The following is a 20,591-nucleotide window of genomic DNA, read 5'->3' on the forward strand; positions in this document are numbered from 1 at the left end:
TTGTATGAAATATTTGGAATCTCAAAAACTATAGTAACACACACACACTAATTTTACTGTATGAATTTTCAATACAAATGAAGGCTTGTAAAGGATAAAAGTTCAAGATTCTTATGTCTTGACTTATCAACATACCAAAATTAAGGAAGATCAAAACATAAGTAATTTTGTAATACATTTAGAGGTCTTATTTTTAAATATTCAACTGGTAATTAAGGAAGGTCAAAACAAACTGACAAATCGAAAAAAAAAGTAATTTTTAATACATTTAGCCAGTCTCATTTTTACATATTAACTTCAACTGGTATAAATCCACACACTCACCATAATTCAAAATGTCTGAAATGGGGCAACTGCGTAAGAAACCCAAAAGCAAATCTAGAAATGGCACATTGTGTGGAAACGGTGGATTAAAGGGATGGTTGGGATAAGGGGGAAAGGAGAATGGGGATTGGTGGGCGGAGGAGGAGAAAGAGCTGATCAGATCATCTTGGAGAGCTCTAGAACTTCAGATTGTGTAGAGCAAACACAAACTTGTTGGTCTCCAACGCTGGGATGTCATCATTTTCTGAAGCCAACCTTATTTCTCACAGTGAGGAATGACCGAAGTTAGTCAGACAACCTTATCTGAACATTTTCTGCATTTCATTACTTTCCATTGGCCAGGCTGAATATAAAATAAATTTCTCAGTTCAATTTAAATGTGTTCATTTGAGTATTTAAATTATTTAGTCCACTTTTGCTTCATTTCCTTGTTCATCTTCATCCGTTTCTTCTGAAAATGGAGGCCAACTTTCTCTCTGGAATCTTGTTTTCTTTTGGCACTGAAGCACAAAAAATGTATATATTGGCCATGTGCTTTCAATTACGAACTACAATTCCTACAAAATAACTTATATTTTGAAATTGGAGGATACCTCACTGAGGTTGAGTTACTAAGGAGCTAGGTTAACCTTCCAGGCAAAGCTTGTTTCCATTTTGAACTGAGAATTGCCGTACAACCCTCAATTCAGTTCCTTACATAATCAAAAACAGATTTCTACACTTCCTAAATTGTTTTCTCAAAGAATCAAAGATGCTTTTTTTGGTCATCGTATCTCACATCACTCAGGTTCATTCAATGAACATTGTAATGGTCCAAAGCAAAAGTAATCCAACAAACAGCACATGGGTACGTCTCACCTCTGAATGCTGATAACTGTGGCATTCTGTCCTGCTGTCTTTAACACGTCACTCCATTCATCCTCATTTCCACGGATCGCATACCTAGATTAAAGAAAGGTCAGAAAATACAAATCCTGAATAAACATTACCTCATTATTCAATAGTATATGAGGAAAAGCAGCATAAGGAAATATACAATAATCAATTTTCACGTACAGTTTACCACAATCCATAATATACAAGTAGCAAACCAAAATTCATGGTACTGGAAAGGCATCTTAAACTTTTTCCAAAGGTCTTCCACGTTCACACAAGGTGAACAATTGAGAGTAAATAATTTATATTTGGATTCGCATATTCTGTAGACCATTACATCCATTTATTCTTCAGTGCTATAATGAACCAATTTGCTACAGAGTACTTTCCAACAATTTGAAATATTTAAGGAATCAAAGAATCTACTTCCAAGGCGCTTTGTTGGCCATGGTGTCGAAAATTGTTCAATCATTAAACTTTTTGTGCAGCCAAATTATCCTTTAAAAAACACAAAATTAATCCTGCATGCCTCTCCAGGTTCAGGAAGTTTAATTGCATCATGTAAATTAGTTATTCCAACTGAGCAAATACACTGCTAGGGATGCCATAACTGTCACAAATACTCATGGGTTAGAGATGAACAACTGGCCAGGACTCCCTCTCCTGATACCCAGCGACCTCTGCTGGAAGAGTAAGGACAGGATTGACTTGGTAGCCACATTTGCGTGCAGCTAAGGGTCATAAACTTAGGATAAGGAATTATCCATCTGAGATACAGATGAGCAAAAATCTCTTAACTCAGAGGGTTGAGAGTCACTAGTATTTTCTACCACTGAGAGCTGTAAATTTTCAGTTACTGTGTGTACTCAAGGGTGAGGATGGAATGCTTTTGAACAGTAAGGGAATATTGAGATGTAGGGATAAGGTGGAAAAGTGGACTGGATCCATGATCTTCATGGAGATGACTTGAAGAATTGTATATCCTCCTATTTCTCATGTCCCAAAGTAAAAACTCCTTTGCTATTTACCATTATGATGCCTCAAGAAAACTAACTACTTGGTCAATTTCTTTTACATGCTGCGATAGATTCCGATTCCATTACCATTTCCAGCATAGCTGTCAAATATTACAAGAGACGGAAGAATCTCTTAGCCTTGTCCACTATTCTTTTACAAAAGGCTTTACAATACAGATAATCTTGTTTTATTTACATGATGAAACCCCAAATATAATTTTGAATAGCTCTTTCAGACTCTTCTAATGAAAAGATTGTCAGCTGGTACAGAAACTAGCTTCCACTGTTTTTTGCAACTATATACTAACATGCCCACTATTCTGTCCCAGTAACAAGATTTAAAACGATCATTTGAAGAGCACTCAACTCAAACAGTTGAGTGAAGAACTAGATTGAGATAATCCAGCTTACTTTCCACAGGAACCTTGCACCAAATAATTGGAATTATTCGAACTGGATTCAAACATGGATCCCGAAAATGAAAGCAAATATCATTCCTTTTATCAGGTATTTAAGGCACCAGATTCAAGATTGCAGATGCCCTTCCATCTGACAATCCAAGTCAATACATTAAATTTTACTCCTTTTAACTAAAGTATCAACAAGGATGTCATGCACTATGCTTTTCCTGGAGTAGCTCAATCAGTAGTTCAATTCCGTAACTAACTGTAATCTGTAACTTGCATCACATAGTCCATTAACAGCATCTTACTGGGTTAGATCCATTCCTTTCAATTTTTCAACCTCCTGTTTGTGTTTGTCTTGGAATTCCTTTGCTGCTTCCTCCTAGATTAAAAACACAACAGCAACAAACATTATTGTCAAAAGAGTGCTGCATTGACACTGTTCTTCACATCTGTTGCAACAGACTTGTGTATTTTTCAAAGAAGTGCCAGAAATGAATTAATGGAAAATTCCACCTCTCAGTAAGAAAAGTGTTTAATTCTTCAAAAATATTTACTTGAAGTAGTCATCAATTAATGAGTCCCTGAACAGATTTCTCATTCTGGGCATTCACTGTGCGATACCGGTGTTCATGAGTGGTCACTTGTTTATCCTTGTGCAGGGCGACTGGTCACCACGCATCACAGTTGCTGATACGGTCAGTGCTTCAGCCCCAGTTGCTCTCAATCTACATGAACAATTTGGATGCGAGGACCAAATATAATACTTCAAAGTTTACTGATGATACAAAACTAGGTTAAAATCAGAGCTACGCGCAGACTGAACAGAGGTTTCAAAGGGATTTAGACAGTTTATGAGGGTGGGAAAGAACTACTCAGATCAAATATAATGTGAAAATCTGTCAAGTTAGTAAGAAAAACAGAATGACAGTGCGCTTTTTAAAAGGTAAAAATTTGAACCGTGTTGATATCTAAAGGACATGGATGTGTCACTGTTCATGAGTCAATAAACACTGATATGCAGCTGCAGCAAGCAATCAGGAAACCAGAGTGCTTGCCTTAAAGGAGAAAGTGAGGACTGCAGATGCTGGAGATGAGAGCTGAAAATGTGTTGCTGGAAAAGCGCAGCAGGTCAGGCAGCATCCAAGGAACAGGAGAATCGACGTTTCGGGCATGAGCCCTTCTTCAGGAATCTTAAGGCCAGAGTGCTTGACTTAAATGCAAGCGTTTTTAAGTACAGAAGTAAAAAGAAAGTCTTGCTGAGAAGTTTTGGTGAAATGGCATTTGAATATCGTGATGGTTTGGGATGGCATTTGAATATCATGAAGCAGATCAACCATCATCTAGCTCAATGGTGGAGCAGGCTTCAGGGGCTGAAAGATCTACTTCTGCTCATATTTCCTCAGTGCCTTTTCTTACAATTCCTTCCTGTTGGATTAATCAGCTAACCCAACGTACTTTAGGAATGAACAACCAGTTCATTCTAATGGCTTCTAATGAAAACAGGCAGTCAGCATCAAAAGGTGAAAGGCGGTAGTTCTAAAAGACTTAGACAAATATGACGAACTTGGCATGATGTTGCAAGAACTAGTTCCATGGACAAACAATGATCTTAAAATACAAGCTGCTTCTGCAATTAGATAAAAAGCAGACAAAGTACAAATGTTCTTTGCTGCCTGGATGACACTATTTGCATATGCTTATGCCATATTTCAAAGTAAATAATTAATAGTCTAATGAAAGAGTTCACCCATACCAGATCCTCAGAAAGTGATTTGATCGTAGGTTCCATGACTACCGCCTTTGTGGTAATCATCTGTTCTTCCACAGATTTTTCCAGAATCTTGTTAAAGAGCTAACAACACAAGAACGAATAGTAAACTGTAAATTTTCCCAAAGGATTTTTCAAGCTTAAAGTCAGTACCATAATAAAATCATTTTGCTTGATATCTTTTGGTATTCTTTCACAACTTATTTTAGGTAGAATACTTGCCATTTTTGGGCAGATACTGAACAGACATGATGCCATAAATTGGGCTAATGGTCGGATACTTGGTAGTGTGGATGAGCAGAGGGATCTTGGTGTCCATGTACACAGATCTCTGAAAGTTGCCACCCAGGTAAATAGTGCGGTGAGGAAGGCATATGGCGTACAGGCTTTTATTGGTAGAGGAATTGAGATCCGGAGTCCTGAGATCATGATGCAGTTGTATAAGACTCTGGTGCGGCCGCATCTGGAATATTGTGTGCAGTTTTGGTCGCCATACTATAGGAAGGATGTGGAGGCACTGGAACGGGTGCAGAGGAGGTTTACCAGGATGTTGCCTGGTATGGAAGGAAAATCGTATGAGGAAAGACTGAGGCACTTGGGGCTGTTTTCACTAGAGAAAAGAAGGTTTAGGGGTGACTTGATTGAGGTGTACAAGATGATTAGGGGGTGAGATAGGGTCGACAGTATGAACCTTGTCGCGCGTATTGAGTCGGGTATTACAAGGGGGCATAGCTTTAAATTAAGGGGGGGTAGATATAGGACTGATGTTAGGGGTAGGTTCTTCACTCAGCGAGTCCTAAGTTCATGGAATGCCCTGCCAGTAGCAGTGGTGGACTCTCCCTCTTTATGGGCATTTAAGCGGGCATTGGATAGGTATATGGAGGATAGTGGGTTAGTATAGGTTAGGTGGGCTTGGATCGGCGCAACATCGAGGGCCAAAGGGCCTGTACTGCGCTGTATTCTTCTATGTTCTATGTTCTAAATATGCTGAAGATATTAAATAAGCTAACAAATTTAGCAAGTACCAATATATTTGATGCATCAATTTCTTAGGGCTTCCCAACTCTGTACTACAGATACAACTGCAGTTAAACAATGGATTACAGGGAACAGAAACACAAATGTTGTTTTCAGAGTCACATCAGCAACTCTGTCTTGTAGCTCTTATGCTATTGAGAAATCATTAATAACTCAATGTCTGGACAGCAATCATTTGACACTTCAAATGTATCAAATGCACATACAAGCAAGCAAGCTTCAAGTCTGACATATTTTACAATTTCCCAATATCGCTACAATATACAAGATCCATTGTTATATACTGTATAACCATTTGGTTGACTTCAATGCTGTTCCATGGATTCAGTTTACCAAGTTCCTCCTATTTTTAAACAGAAAGAGCACCATGTTACAGAAGATTTAAGTCACATATTACCTGAACAACTTTGCGGATTATCTTGTTGAAAAAGGCTAACAATTGGCTTACTGGAAGAGCAATTTCTTTCTCAAGTTGGTCGATTGACTTGTGCTGAAGTCCAATACCCAACAGCAGTGCCTTGAAACAGGACAAAGATATTGTGAAACTAAAGTTACATTAAAATTACATTTTCAGCAGAGAAAACTTAAATACTTCATAAAATGCTCTAAAGGAACTTCAGGTAATGCTTTCACAAGTCTATTTGGAAAAGTGTTGTATTATTTATAATTCATTTAGAGCTCAAGTAAGTCTTTATTCATAATAAAATACATCCTAAAATCATTTTGTAAAAGACGTAAAATGCCATCTAACAAAGGGTCTCCCCTAATTACGCAGGCAGTGTGTTATTAAGATCAAAGTCTAAATTTGGGCTCTGATTTATGCAGAATTATGTCAAAATTGCTCTCAACAATGATAAAATAAAAAAAGGTAAGCATACTGCCTTTAATGAGACAACTGTTAGAAATATTCCGGTATTTTTGAACTGTCTTTGCAATTCCAGATAGAATGACTAAATTAAAATTGTTGTGTAATGTACACTAAAATTTTACCTGACAACAAATATGGGTTAACAAGACAGGGCAGGGACAGGGGCAGTGGGGAGTTGAGGCTGACTTACTGAAAATATCCAAGATATTCACACTAGTGGTGAATGGTAAGAGCAATTGCACTGACCGTAGGAAACTGTTAGCCTCCAAGTCTCACAGGGAAGTGATAGGGATGTCAGACTTTACGAATGATTATATTTTAAACTGCCAGTTTAATTCCAAGATAGACTCTGTGTGTGTGTGCGCGTGTCTGTGTGTGCGCGTGTGTTGGGGGGGGTGGTTTCTAGAAATACTTTTTAAACACCCCTAAAGTTGACAAGTCTACTACTGTTGCAGGCAGTGCATTCCATGCCCCTACCACTCTGTCAGTAAAGAAACTACCTCTGACATCTGTCCTATATCTATCACCCCTTAATTTAAAGCTATGACGCCTTGTGTGAGCCATCACCATCAAGGAAAAAGGCTCTCACCGTCCACTCGATCTAACCCTGATTATCTTATATGTTTCAATTAAGTCACCTCTCAACCACCTTCTTTCTTAGGAAAACAGCCTCAAGTCCCTCAACCTTTCATGATAAGGCTTTCCCTTCATTCCAGGCAATATCCTTGTAAATCTCCTCTGAACCCTTTCTAGAGTTTCCATATCCTTCCTCTCATGTGGTGACCAGAACTGCATGCAATACACTAAGTGTGACCACACCAGAGTTTTGTACAGCTGCAGCATGATCTCATGGTTCCGAAACTCGATCCCTCTACTAATAAAGCTAACACACTGTATGCGTTCTTAACAACCCTATCAACCTGGGTGGCAGCTTTGAGGATCTATGTACATGGACACCGAGATCTCTCTGCTCACCTACACTACCAAGAATCTTACCATTAGCCCAGTACTCTGTAATCCTGTTCCTCCTTCCAAAGTGAATCACCTCAATTTTCTGTATTAAACTCCATTTGCCACTTCTTAGCCTAGCTCTTCAGCTTATCTATGTCCCTCTGTAACCTATAACATCCTTCAGCACTATCCAGAACTGTACCGACCTTAGTGTCGCCCACAAATTTACTAAACCATCCTTCTATGCCCTCATCCAGGTAGTTGATAAAAATGACTAACAGCAGTGGACCAAAGACAGATCCTTGCGGCACACTACTACTAACTGAACTCCAGGATGAACATTTTTCATCAACTATCACCCTCTGTCTTCTTTCAACTAGCCAATTTCAGATCCAAACGGCTAAATCGCCCTCAATCCCATGCCTCTGTATTTTGTGCGGTGTAGCCTACTGTGGGGAACCCTATCAAATGCCTTACTGAAATCCATATACACCACATCAACAGCTTTACCCTCATCCATCTTGAGAAGATGGTGATGAGCTTCCTTCTTTGAACTGAAGTCCATTATTTAATGAGCATTTTTACCTCAATAGAAGGCCCATTGAATTCAGATCAGTAAGATGAGCTTTGGGAAGTCAATAGAAAATCATTATTGTACCAGCTTGCATGTTTCTAAGGTATCTCTTAAACTCAAGTCAATCTACAGCCACCTGGCAGACAGAGATAGTAGGACACAGTGGCTGTTAAAACTGCACCGAAAGCACAGAAAATGATTACTCTGTTATTCGTCATGCAGAATATGCTTGCGCTCAGAGACCAAGTTTATGAAGTGTGAAGATATGCCTGGGTTGGGCTGGAAGAAACGAATCCCTTGTACAACCCTGAGTTAAAGTTAGGTATGAGATTAGAGATTTTTTGGCTCGAAAAGGGAAGCAAGTAATCAGGATTCGAAAATAGTTTGGGACTGTTTTTTGGAGAATAAAACGACCACTTAAAAGACAATTAAAAGTGCAATGGGTGTGTGGAATTTTCATGTGTTGAAAGATAAATAGGAACTTTTCTTCTAGTTTATAGCATACATTGCCTACTGAATATAAATATCTTATAAAATTTGAAATCTTGTCATGTGATCCTTTCAGTTGGTCACGAGAACTTGAAATATCTTAAAAGGTATTGGTCTTCAAGAGATCCTAATCCAACAAATGTCTTCAAACACCTATGGAAAATATTCTCTCATAGAACGGAGTACTTTGACAGTGTGGAGCATTGTGCGAGGGCAGACGATCCCAATTCAAATCCAACCACTGAAAAATTTATATTCTCAACAGTTTCATGCAAGTTCCTATTACAGTTGTACGTTATATTTGCATAGGAAGAAAAGGGGCTCCAGACTGCACAAAGGTGTTATGTAAAACACAAACAATTTTGGGCATCCATTAAAAAAAATTAATAACATTGTGTGGAGAAAGTGACATCTTTATGTCAATGCCTTGTTCACCATCTAAAGCTTGAAAACTATTAGAATACCCACAGACTGTGCAGCAGTTAATGAAATCCCACCAAGTTGATTCAAGAAGTACAGTTGAGAAATACTAGGTATCAAATCCATGATCAGGTGGTAGTCGGCCATGTTTCTCGAGTACATATCCAATCGTTTTAAATCGTATGGTGTAAATTTAGCTTCCAGCTCAGACTTGCAAAGTGCTGAGAGAATAAAGCAGAGAAACAAAATCATCAACAATGCTGACAGAACATACATATATGTATCCTGGATCCTTAAGCAAATGAAAGGTTCATTTTTATTTGTTGGTCACAGAACATCAATTGTTCAAGAACCATAATAAAAGTGACCTAAACACATGCTTTGTACTCTTGAAAGCCCTTTTGATATGCACCAGGTCAGTTTCAGGTGTCTTTAAAATTCAATCTGGCACTATTAGCAGCTGTCAATGCAAGTGAAGCTACACTCCTTATTATGAAGTTTAGACATGTATAGTAATAATTGCACAGAAACTAAGATTTGCCATCAACATAAACAGGTTTTCACAATCCGAAAACACTTCAGTTAGATTGTAGTCACTGTTATGTTGGCAACATTTCACAATATGGATTTACAGGTTTTGGCTTCAACATGCACGAGAATTCCTAGAGGTCTGGCATTCTAACCGGAACTCCATTGATAAACACATGGATTTAGATCCCATCTATCTTCCCTTACAAAAAAAACAGAAATGACATCACCCACCTGAAGAAACCAAGCCCCATAAATAGAGAAGTGGGACATACCACCAACGCTTCACCACAAACTCTCACTAATGATGTTAACTAGTCATGGTGACAAAACGTCTGAAAACAAACCATCCAGCTCAGCGAGCTAACTTACATCCATACCATCAACCTGAGCTACAAATCTTCTCAAAAATTGCTAACATTTCACAATCTCCAAATAAAATGAAATGCCAGTTAGGTTATTGTGTTGGGCTTACTTGATGGACAAATATTGGTCAGGCTTTGCAATGAGATCACTGGGGTACCTTGCTACAATTGATCACCACATACCAATCATGACGATGGGCGTAAGTGATATTTGAATGTGCAAAGTGCCAATTGGAGGTAATATTTTCCAAAATACTGTGGCTACAGAGGCTAAAACAGTAAGTGGGTAAAAGCTGTTAGTATCTTTTCTTCAAAATAATTTTTCAAAAACTTCTGTTAAAAAAAACATTTTTGGAAATGTTTGTATTAATTGTTGAAATAATAAGAAGGCCCACCACCCAGATGTTAAAAGGGCTCAACTGTGAAATAATTTAAACCACAATTTAATAACGTAACCAACTTTTGTCTTCAAGTTGCATTTGTGCTCATTTTAGCCGAGAATCTGTGACTGTGAAGGACTTAAATAAAGACAGGTAATAGGAGAAGGACATTCTCTGCATCATCCCTTTCGTCACCCAACTATTGTTATCAACTTGAAACTGCACTTACTCAACCTAAAAGATCCATTAAATTTTTAAAAAGTAGTTCATTTTCTCATTTATTTCCATTCATTTACATACTGACTTTAAGTTCTAACTTAGCAAGAAATAAATATTCTGTGTTTCTGAGAATTGCTACAAAAATGGCAGATTTTGTTGTAGCTTTTCACTTGAACACATCAAGACATTTCAACAAACTCAACATTTACATGACAGGAGAGGAAAATGGTGAATGGCTCACAGGTGGACTCTGACAGTTCAAGACATAGCCTTGGAAAAATATACTTATCAATGGCAATCGACAGTTCACAGCCAGGTTTTCTTTGCATTTTTAAAACAGGTAGACTGACTGTGATTGGTCATGACATTACTCTAAGAAATGAACCAGCAAATAATCAATACTTATCATAATATCTGAGTAAACTGTTGAATCGTTTAACATTAAGTGAAAAAATTATGTTCATAAATTGACTATGTCAATGCTCAGCAATTGTAACATGTAACAGTATTTTATCCCTCACCGATTCCAAGGGTGTTTACAAAGTTTATGAAGTTAGCTTCAACTATGATTCTCTATCCTTCCTAATGTGCACAATTATATATCTTTTGGCTCTGAATCTTTCATGCCTTTTTGTTAACCCTTATAACTATTAATGACTATCAACACCTCCTTTACTTATACTGTAGGAAGTCTTCAGGTTTTTGCGATTTTGTTGAGTCTATCTGCCTCTGCAATGATTTGAAATGCACACACCATTACTTAAATAACATATCAACCAAAGATTGTGTCATTAGAAAGTAAATTGGTCACTCACGTGGCTTCAAATCATGTTTTATGTTTTTATTCTGCAAAATATTTTGTGCGACTGACGGAGGGAAACTACTGAACTGGAAAGATAGGAGAGACAGGAATCGTCTTCGGAAATCTGCAAACAGATTTATACATTTATTTGCATGTTAAAGCCAGAATGCTAAGCAATGTTTTTACTTAAAATTGATAGAATTTTATACGCTTAAATAAAATCACCTGTCAGACATATAAACGCTAGAGAAAATAAGCCCAGTCTCCTCAATGTTAAGACATTGACCAATCTCTCCATCCCCACAAATTAATCTGGTGAACTTTTGTTGAATTCCTTCCATGTCAGGTATATCTTTTCTTAGGTAAGAGGACCAAACTGTAAATAAAACTTCGGGTGTGGTTCTCACAAAGGATCTAGGCAATTACAGTAAAAACATCTTTACTTAGGTACTCAGATCCTCTTACAAGAAATGCTCCTATGTTCCAGTTCCAAGTATGGCACAAGGAAGTGGAGGAATGCAGATATTGGCTGGGATTCAATAGTTAGGAAGACAGATGTTTTCACAATTGCTGATGTAAGTCCCTTAAGATATCCCCACCTTGGTGCACGAATAACTGGCAGTGAGGGGTTGCAGAACATTTTGTGCGTTTGGTGATGGAGGGTGGTGGTGATGATGGGGGGGCAGGGAATATTGGCGGCCGGAAGAATGTGGTGCAAAACCATGGTCCATGCAGAATCAACTCACTCAGGGGGAATGAGGTTGATGTTTTGCAATCAAAGCTTTATGACAGGATTTATTTTTTGAAAATGAATAAGGGTTTAAAATATTACTACTATTTGGAAACTCGGGTTTTAAAGTGGAAAGCACCATACATCTGCTTTAAGTTTGATTTGTATTACTGTATTGAGAGTGTTAAATTTACAGAGTGGAACAAGGTCTCTGGAAATGCATTTAAATTAAGATTTTAATTTTAAAAATCCTCAAGGTGAATAGTGGAGTGCTTTGCGAAAAAAAAACTTTTATAAAACTGCAGCTGAGGGCTCAGGCCTTCTTACTGGGAAGCAGGCGGATATGGGGCACAGAGCAGCGAGTGTAAAGCAGCAGCGCAGTAAGACCAGACCCAGAGCACCAGAGACTGGAGAGAGCGCTTCCTGGTGGAGAACAATGCTGCAGAAATAGTTTCAGAGCAGCAGGAGAGACACAGAATACCATTGACCAGATACTGTGCATCTCAGGTGGGGAGCAGAGCAACAGGAATAGTTGCAATATAGTTGTTCTTTTTTTAAAAACACAACAATGCTGCAACTTCGGATCAAAGAACACCAGAGAGAGTCTATCTGGTGAGAACAGCACAGCAGATCAGCAGGATTAGTTTGAACGCAGCAGTGACATCAGAGATTGGGTAAAGAGTATAACAGGAGGGGAGCAGTAGAGTCACCAGAAACTGAGAACAGCAGAGATTGGAGAGGCAGCATGCCTGGTAGTGAGTAGCCTCAGAAATTCCTGGAGGCGCCCTCACTTACAATCCTTCTACCTCAGCCACTGGGTCTCATGACCAAAGGCAGCCATGAGTTCTGACAGTGAGAGAGTCATACAGCGCAGAAACAGACCCTTCAGTCCAACCAGTCCATGCTGAACATAATCCCAGACTAACTAGTCCCACCTGCCTGCTCCTGGCCCATATCCCTCCGAGCCTTTCCTATTCATATATTCATCATAGAGTCTTGTAAATGTTGTAAGTCTACCCACAACCAGCATTTTCTCAGGAAGTTCATTCCTCGCATAACCCATCCTCTGTGAAAACTTTGCCCATGTCTTTTTAAAATCTTTCTTCTCTCAGCTTAAAAATGTGCTGCTTAGTGCTGAAATTTCCCCCATCCGGGAAAAGACAACTACCATTAACTCTATCTATATCCCTCATTATTTTATTATCTTCTATAAGGTCTCCTCTCAACCTCCTAAGCTCCAGTGAAAGAAATCCAACCTATCCAGCCTTTCTTGTTGAAAAAGGCAAGAGTGAAATCACAGAAATGCTCTATATACATTGGCTGATGTTGGAAAGGGAGGATTTACAGGCAAGAGGATAAAACCAAACATCAGATCAAGACCTTATCAGGAAGCACTGGAGAGAGTGCAAACGTGGGAGGGAGCAGCACAGGAGAGTAGCGGAAATAGTTTCAAAACAGCAGAGACACAAAGAACATCACAGACTGGATAGAGAGCATACCCGGTGAGGACCAGTATAGCAGAGCAGTGGGAATAGATTAGAAGCAGCAGCACAACGACACTATCAGCTCAAAACATCAGAGATCAGTGAGAGAGCGCATACCTGGTGAGCAATAGCGCAGAATAGTGGGAACAGTCTGAAAGCAGAAGAAGTGAGATGAGAGACAGAGCACCCCAGAGACTAGAGAGAGTGTGTACTTGCTGCGCAGCAGTGCAGGGGAATAGTTTAAAAGCAATGCAATGAAGCCAGACATACAGAGTGCCAGAGGTTAATTAGGGAAACAGACAATCATTTCTGCAGCTGCAGACGTGACACAACATTGGTGCATTGCCTCCCAGATTTTATTCAAGTAAGGCAGGATTTGTCCAAAGTAGACTAGGAACAGCTGTTAGATGGTAAATCTATAGAACAGTGATCAAAAAAGTACTGGGAACAGTACCAACAAGTTACCTTTAGGGTTAAATGTAGGAGTGACAAGCCCAGATTATCCTGGCTATCTAGGATTATTCAGGACTAGATAAAAAGGAAAAGAGAGACATATAACAGGCACAAAGGGAGCAAAACAACAGAGGCCGAGAGAAGTGTAGAAAATGTAAAGGGGATCTCAACGAAGCAATGAGCAGAGCACAGAGGAAGCAAGAGAAAATGCTGGTGGGTAAGGTTTGATTAGGGATAGTCAGCATGGCTTTGTCAGAGGACATGTAGAACAATTTTGGGTGAACTTTTCAAGGTGTTGGATAAGTTTTAATTAAAGATAGTGCAGTTGATTTAGTTTACAGAGGAACCTCGATTTTCCGAAGGACACGGACGGGGAGTATTTTGCTCAGTTAATCAAATGCCAGGTAACATAGTTTAAGTTAAGCATTTGGACCTTGTGATCTTGTTCAGATAATTCGAAATTCAGATAATCGAATGCTGGATAATCGAGGTTCCTCTGTATATTGATTTCAGCAAAGCCTTTCATAAAGTCCCACATGAGAAACTGATGAAAAAGATAAAAACTCATGGGATCCAGGTCAACTAGTAAGTTGGATCCAAAATTGACTTAGTGGTAAGGGGAAAAGAGTGGTAGTAGAAGGCTGTGAGACTGGAAGCTGGTGTTCAATAGCATAACACAGGGATCAGTGCTGGATCCCTTACCGTTTGTGGGATTTACAAATGATGTAGGTGAGAATGTTGGAGAGATGAGAAGTAAATTGACAGAAGAACAGAGATTGGCCAAGTGGTTGAGAAGGGAGGGAGTAGATTATAAGATATAAACAGATTGGTCAGATGAGCAGATCAGTGGCAGATAGAACTTAACCCTGATAGATGTGACATCATTTACTTCGGAAGAACTAACAAGATCAGAGAATATTCAATGAATGGCAGGACAATAAGAAGCTCAAGCAGGACAGAATGACACTGGGGTGCCTGTCTATGGATCCCTGAAGGTGGTAGGCCAGGTTAATAGGGTAGTTAAGAAAGCATATTGGATGTTTGTCAATTAAGGCATAGATCATAACAGCAATGTTTTTATGTTGGAGCTTTATAGAACTTTAGTTAGACCACAGTTGGAGTACTGCGTGAAGTTCTGGTAACCATACTTTAGGAGGGATGTGGTTACATCAGAGAGGGTATAGAGGAGGTTCAACAGTATGTTGTTTATGATGGACCTTTTCAGCAATGAAGAGGGAGTCCTGACAGAGATGTATAAGATTGAGGGGCACAGACAGAGTAAATAGAAAGTTGCTGTTCTCCTTGGTGGAAAGTTCAATATCAAGGAGGCTGGAGATTTAGAGGGGATTTGAGGAAATTTGTATTTTCTCCCATTCAGAGATAGCATAGACTTGAACTATATGATTCTATGAGGGAGTAGGGGGAGTCTGGAATGCACTGCCTAAGATGGTAATTGACATGGGAAATCTCACAATCTTTAACAAATACTTGGTTGAGCATATAAAGCGCATAACATTCAAGGCAATGGGAAAGTCGAATGGTAGAGATGATGGTAGATTTTTGGCAGTGTAGACTTGATGGGCTGAAGACCCTCTTCTATACTGTATGATTCTAAGAGTAGGAGAAAGAAAAAATGGGCTGGCTCAGTACCAAGGTGCCCTATGACACATTGGTGCAGAAACAGAGACTTCTTTTTTGAAAGAGAGAACAATTCAGAAGGTCAGTAAGTGTGCATATTTCTTTCAGGTAGAAGCAGGTCATTCAGGGTGATAAGCCTATCAATGAAGCAGTGCTGTTCTCCAAGACAATCAGGGCAGAAGAAAAGAAATCTTGAGTACTTTAATGTCAGTAAGAGAAAGCTTCAGAATCAGGAGGCCCTGGAAGTTGTGTTTAAGGACTCCGTATTAAGAAATGAGTGCACTGTGTTAGCAGTTTGTTTAAGGATCTCATGAAGAGACATTAACTAAGGACATTAGTATTGAGTGAATGCAGACATTTGCCAAATAGCATTAGAATACAGCTGTTAACTGAAGAAGGAGCATTGAAGTACGAAAGGTTGATCTTTCACTGAAGTTTGAGTATGTGTAAGGCTGGTGTTGACAGTAAACGGTTTGAAAGTTTATTTCTGATTTTTGTAAGATAACAGTTTCTGGATAAGGTAAAATACCTTGTTTTTTTTCCATTTTGTGTGTAATAACCTTTCATAGTCCATTTTTTAAAAAAGGATGTTGCCAGTTTCTTGTGAATGCATTCAGTGATTAGTTTCCATGAAAACCAAATTGCAAAACTTATCATTTTTCAAGCCAGGTCTTCTCTGGATCAGACTCATCCAGTATTACCATTAGCTGGGGTCATAACTATGGGGAGTAACTTCTGGATTACTGGGGAACCACAGGAATAGCTAAATAACTGAGACTTCATGCAAGGCTGAAGAAAGAGTGTAGGAGGGAGACTTCAAAGTCCTGAAGCATCAGGACTAGATGGATAGGTTAGAGTTAAAATTAGAGTGGTGCTGGAAAAGCACAGCAGGTCAGGCAGCATCAGAGGAGCAGGAAAAGCTTGAGGACTGCAGATGGGGCTAGCACAAGGAAACAACAGAGATGAGAAACAAGACTGGGAGAGAGAAACATTACAACATTAAAGAATAATTCAAGTTTGTTGTCTATGCAGGTAACTGCACATGGCATATTTAATAAAGGCACTGAGCTATAGTTAACCCTAACCCTGTCACAGTTGCCAAAATAGGACTATCAGCTGGAACAATAGCAGAACTGCCTCCAAGTAGAAGATCAGAAATTTCGTATTGTTGGCTACATGGTGTTCAGCAAAGATAGAGAACTAAAGGTTGAGGGCAATGGCGGTTTTGATTGAAGAAATTATTATAGCATTAGAGAGGGAAAATGTAATATGGAGCCGAAAACAGAATTCATTTAAATAGAATTATGCAATAGAGGAACTATTAAGATAATGGCCTCCTGCTGCGTTGTGCCATACATGATCATAGCTAATAAAAATAACGGGAAACACAGGTGTGCAAAAGGGTCTTCATTTTGAATGCGTTATTTCACAGGGCTGGATTATACCTGACCAGAAGGCAGACAGCCAATTTTCCTCTGTAGATTCCACATCCTCCTCTGCATTCAGTCTCTTCAACATGATACAGGAATGTTCACCAGTGAGCTCATTCTGCAGTTAACACAAGGCTTTAGTCCAAGCTAATTAATGCACTGAAACAGATACAACATAGATTACTTCACCTGAAAAATCAAATATAAATCTAGCACAGTCTTCTTTACTAATACATAGGAACTTCTTGGAAAATTGAGAGGGCTAACACAAAGACAAAAAAAATCTGCAGATGCTGGAATCCAAAATAGACGGGCAGGAGGCCGCAAGAACACAGTAAGCCAGGCAGCATCAGGACAGAGTCAAACCAAGTAACAGCCCTACATTGACATATTCCTCTGGGCTGGTCAGGACAACCACAACCTTGACATCTATCTGATAATGTAGAAAATCATCTGTCCATGTCCAGTCCATACAAAACAAGGCAAATTCAATTTTGCTGATTACTCGTCCATCAGTTTACTCTTGAGCAACCAAGTGATGTAATGTGTAATTAACAGTGCTATCAAGTATTCCCAACACAGAAATAATTTGCTCATTGATGCGGAGTTCAGTTTCTATCACAACCACTCAGCTGCAGACTTCATTGTAACCTTTTCTGAGGAATTCCTACAGAGATCTCCTGAAGGTGAAATAATTAGTCTCCAAACATCCAGTGAAGAATGATCCCCTGAACATTCTAGCAGTTATCATTGATAGTAACCTTGGTCAAGACTTTGAGATGAAACTGACTGCTGTTGAAATCAAGACAACACAGCAAATGTTTTATTAACCGGCACTTATGGGATCAGGAACATACTGGTTGAACAAATATTCTGGTTCATCAAGCAGTCCACATAATCAATGTAAAAACACACACTAATTAACAGAAACCTAATGCAGGGGGTATACAAATCATTATTTTACTTTATTCACAGCATAAATCATAAATAAAAATGCAACTTTGCCTTAAATAAAAATTACCATCAGTGAATATTGTCACTCACACCCTCAAATAACCACTCAGTATTGCGAAGATCGCAACAATACAGTGAACTTCCAGTATTTGAGGCATATAACTTTTGCCATTTTATTGAATGTGCCGGTTAAAACAAAGTTTGCTATATTTGAGACAGAAATAGAAATGGATGGAAAAGCTCAGCAGGTCTGAAAGCATCTGTGAAGAGAAATCAGAGTTAATGTTTCAGGCCAAGTGACCCTTCCTCAGAACCGATGGGAGCTAGGAAAATGTTGGTTTATGTGAGGAAGATAGGGTGGGGAATGGGGGTAAAGATTAACTAGGTGGGGATAGAGTCCAAAGAGACAGAAGAACAGTTGGACAGACAAAGGAATAGGTAACGATCTGGCAAGGAGGGTGAATGGCTATTAATGGGGACTGTTCGTGGCGAATAACGGGTTGTGTGTAATAGTAGACTATGTGACAAGAAGGCCGGGTTCATAGGAGTTAGGGTAAAGACATGGAAGACTTCAATCCTAAAGTTAATGAACTCAATATTGAGTCCAAAAGGCTGCAGGATCCTCAAACAGAAAATGAGACACGGTTCTTCCAGCTTGCGCTGAGCTTCGCTAGAGCACTGCAACAAACCGAAGACCATGTTGGCCAGGGAACGTGGAGGTATGTCGACATGACAGGCAACAGCAAGGTCAGGGTCTTTTTTGCTGTGTTTGCTTGAGAAAGCCATCGAGGAGTGCTCCCAAAATGGAAATGAATAGAAATCCAAGAAACAATTCTTCACAAATTGAATGACACCTAGCACAAAAAAAGGTGGTTGGGCACTAATTATCTCAGCTCCAGGACATCTCTATAGAAGTTTCTCAAAATACTGTTAAAGGCCTAACAATTTTCAACTGCTTCATCTCAAGGGTGTTCCCTGTATCATAAAGTCAGAGCGGAGACTTTCACCAATTGCACAATATTTAGCACCATTCATGATTCCTCAAGTACTGAGGCAGCTCAAGTTCATAATCAGCAAAACTTGGAGATATTTTCCTGTTTAGAGATGTTATTACACATCTCCAGAATGGGTGGAACCACACCTATGCTTGTGCCGTTGTTGCAAGTAAAGCAAATTCAAAGCAATGACAAACTCCAACATCAGAGAATCTATTTTCTCAGACACTCAACATCAAAATCCCATGCTCTCAAAATCCTGACAATGTCCATTGAAAGAAACGGAACTGGATTAAATACTGGAAATTCTGTGGCATGTAAAGCACTGATTCCCCAAAGCCAGTCCACTACCTCCAAAGCACAAAAAAAGAATGTGACGGAATCGAGTCCTTTTGCCTCGGTGTTTGCAGCCATCACAATTCTCGAGAAACTCAATTCCACTCAGCACAAAGTAGCTCTCTCGATTGACACCCTATCCATCCTCTTCAACATTCACTCCCCTTCACCATAGATACAGTGGCAGTTGTGTGCACCACAAGAAAGATATATTGCAGCCACATCGCCTTCAATAACATTTTCCAAACCTGCAACCCTACCAACTTCGGCAAGGCAGACATATAGGGACACAGACATCTGTAAGTTCCCTTCAAGCTACACACCATTTTGACTTGAAATATATTATCAGTTCAACATCCCTGGTGGAGTGGACTCGATGGGCCGAATGGCCTTACTTCCACTCCTATGTCTTATGGTCTTATGGTCTAAAATCCTGGAAACGGTGCCTGAACAGCACCCTGGCTTATTTTTACCACATGGACTGTAGCAGTTTTGGTCTCCTCATCTTGCTATCGAGTCTAGCCAAGGTTTACCAGACTGATTCTCAGGATCAGGACTGACATATGAGCAAAGACTGGATCGACTGGGCTTGTACTTGCTGGAACTTGGAAGGATGAAGGGGGGATCTCATAGAAACATAAAATCCTGATGGGACGGGACTGGACAGGCTAGATGCGGGAAGAATGTTCCCAATATTAGGGAAGTCCAGAACAAGGGGTCACAGTCCAAGCATAGGTAAGCCATTCAGGACTGAGATGACGAAGAAATTCTTGACTCGGAGCTATGGACCTGTGGAATTCTCGTCCACAGGAAGCTGTTGGACCCAGTTTATTCAATATATTCAAGAAGGAGCTGGACGTAGTCCTTGCAGCAAAAAGGATCAAGGGGCATGAGGAGAGGGTAGGAATAGGATATTGAGATTACATGATCAGCCATGATCATATTGAATGGTGGTGTCAGCTCGAAGGGACAAATGGCCTACTCCTGCACCCCATTTTCTAGGTTTCTCTGTTTTCACCACCACCTTAAGGGCGACTAAGATGAGTAATAATTGCTCTCACCAACAGCATTCACATCTTAAAGATTTTTCACAGTTTCAATCCTTTCAAATGCTGGATTTGAAATGTCCAATGGCTTCTGAAAGCATGAAAAGCAGCAGAGTGTTCCCCCCAGCATACACATTGTTTGGCTAATAATTGATGCAAGATGAGGCAATTACAGTCTGTCAATTGTGATACTGTTGTAATGTCTGAGGAGATTTTTCCTTTGGGGGTTTATGTAATTATTGTTGGGTTATAGCCTGTCAAAAAAAAATCCAGAACAACTGACTAACAACTATTACCCATATTTTGGGACTTGCTTACATCTCCACCTCCTAATTTAAGTCAACCTCCAATCTTTTCCTTCTCCCTGGACAAGACATCATTATTCAATAATTAGACTTTCTCTTTTGGCAAGGCTTTGCTTCATGTTTGCCTTTTGGTTATCCAAAGAGGGGGGAAAAAACCCAATAAAGTTATCCCCACCCCCCAAGTATCACGACCTT

The 20,591-nt window shown here is 39.4% G+C and overlaps 1 protein-coding gene across 1 annotated transcript in view; it reads right to left on the reverse strand.

Annotated features, from left to right (window-relative positions):
• Positions 1–244: 244 nt before the first annotated feature.
• Positions 245–20,591, reverse strand: part of nat10 (N-acetyltransferase 10) — a 78,381-nt gene continuing 58,034 nt past the window's right edge. The window contains exons 21-28 of the mRNA XM_043705512.1: positions 16,776–16,878; positions 11,039–11,149; positions 8,780–8,952; positions 5,827–5,946; positions 4,377–4,475; positions 2,929–3,002; positions 1,183–1,266; positions 245–824 (exon numbers count right to left, since the gene is read on the reverse strand). Of these exons, the coding sequence (XP_043561447.1) occupies positions 725–824; positions 1,183–1,266; positions 2,929–3,002; positions 4,377–4,475; positions 5,827–5,946; positions 8,780–8,952; positions 11,039–11,149; positions 16,776–16,878 (864 nt within the window). The 3' untranslated portion in view covers positions 245–724. The remainder of the gene's footprint in view (positions 825–1,182; positions 1,267–2,928; positions 3,003–4,376; positions 4,476–5,826; positions 5,947–8,779; positions 8,953–11,038; positions 11,150–16,775; positions 16,879–20,591) is intronic.

Source organism: Chiloscyllium plagiosum, chromosome 16 (genome assembly GCF_004010195.1).
Source record: "Chiloscyllium plagiosum isolate BGI_BamShark_2017 chromosome 16, ASM401019v2, whole genome shotgun sequence".
Lineage (NCBI taxonomy): Eukaryota > Metazoa > Chordata > Chondrichthyes > Orectolobiformes > Hemiscylliidae > Chiloscyllium > Chiloscyllium plagiosum.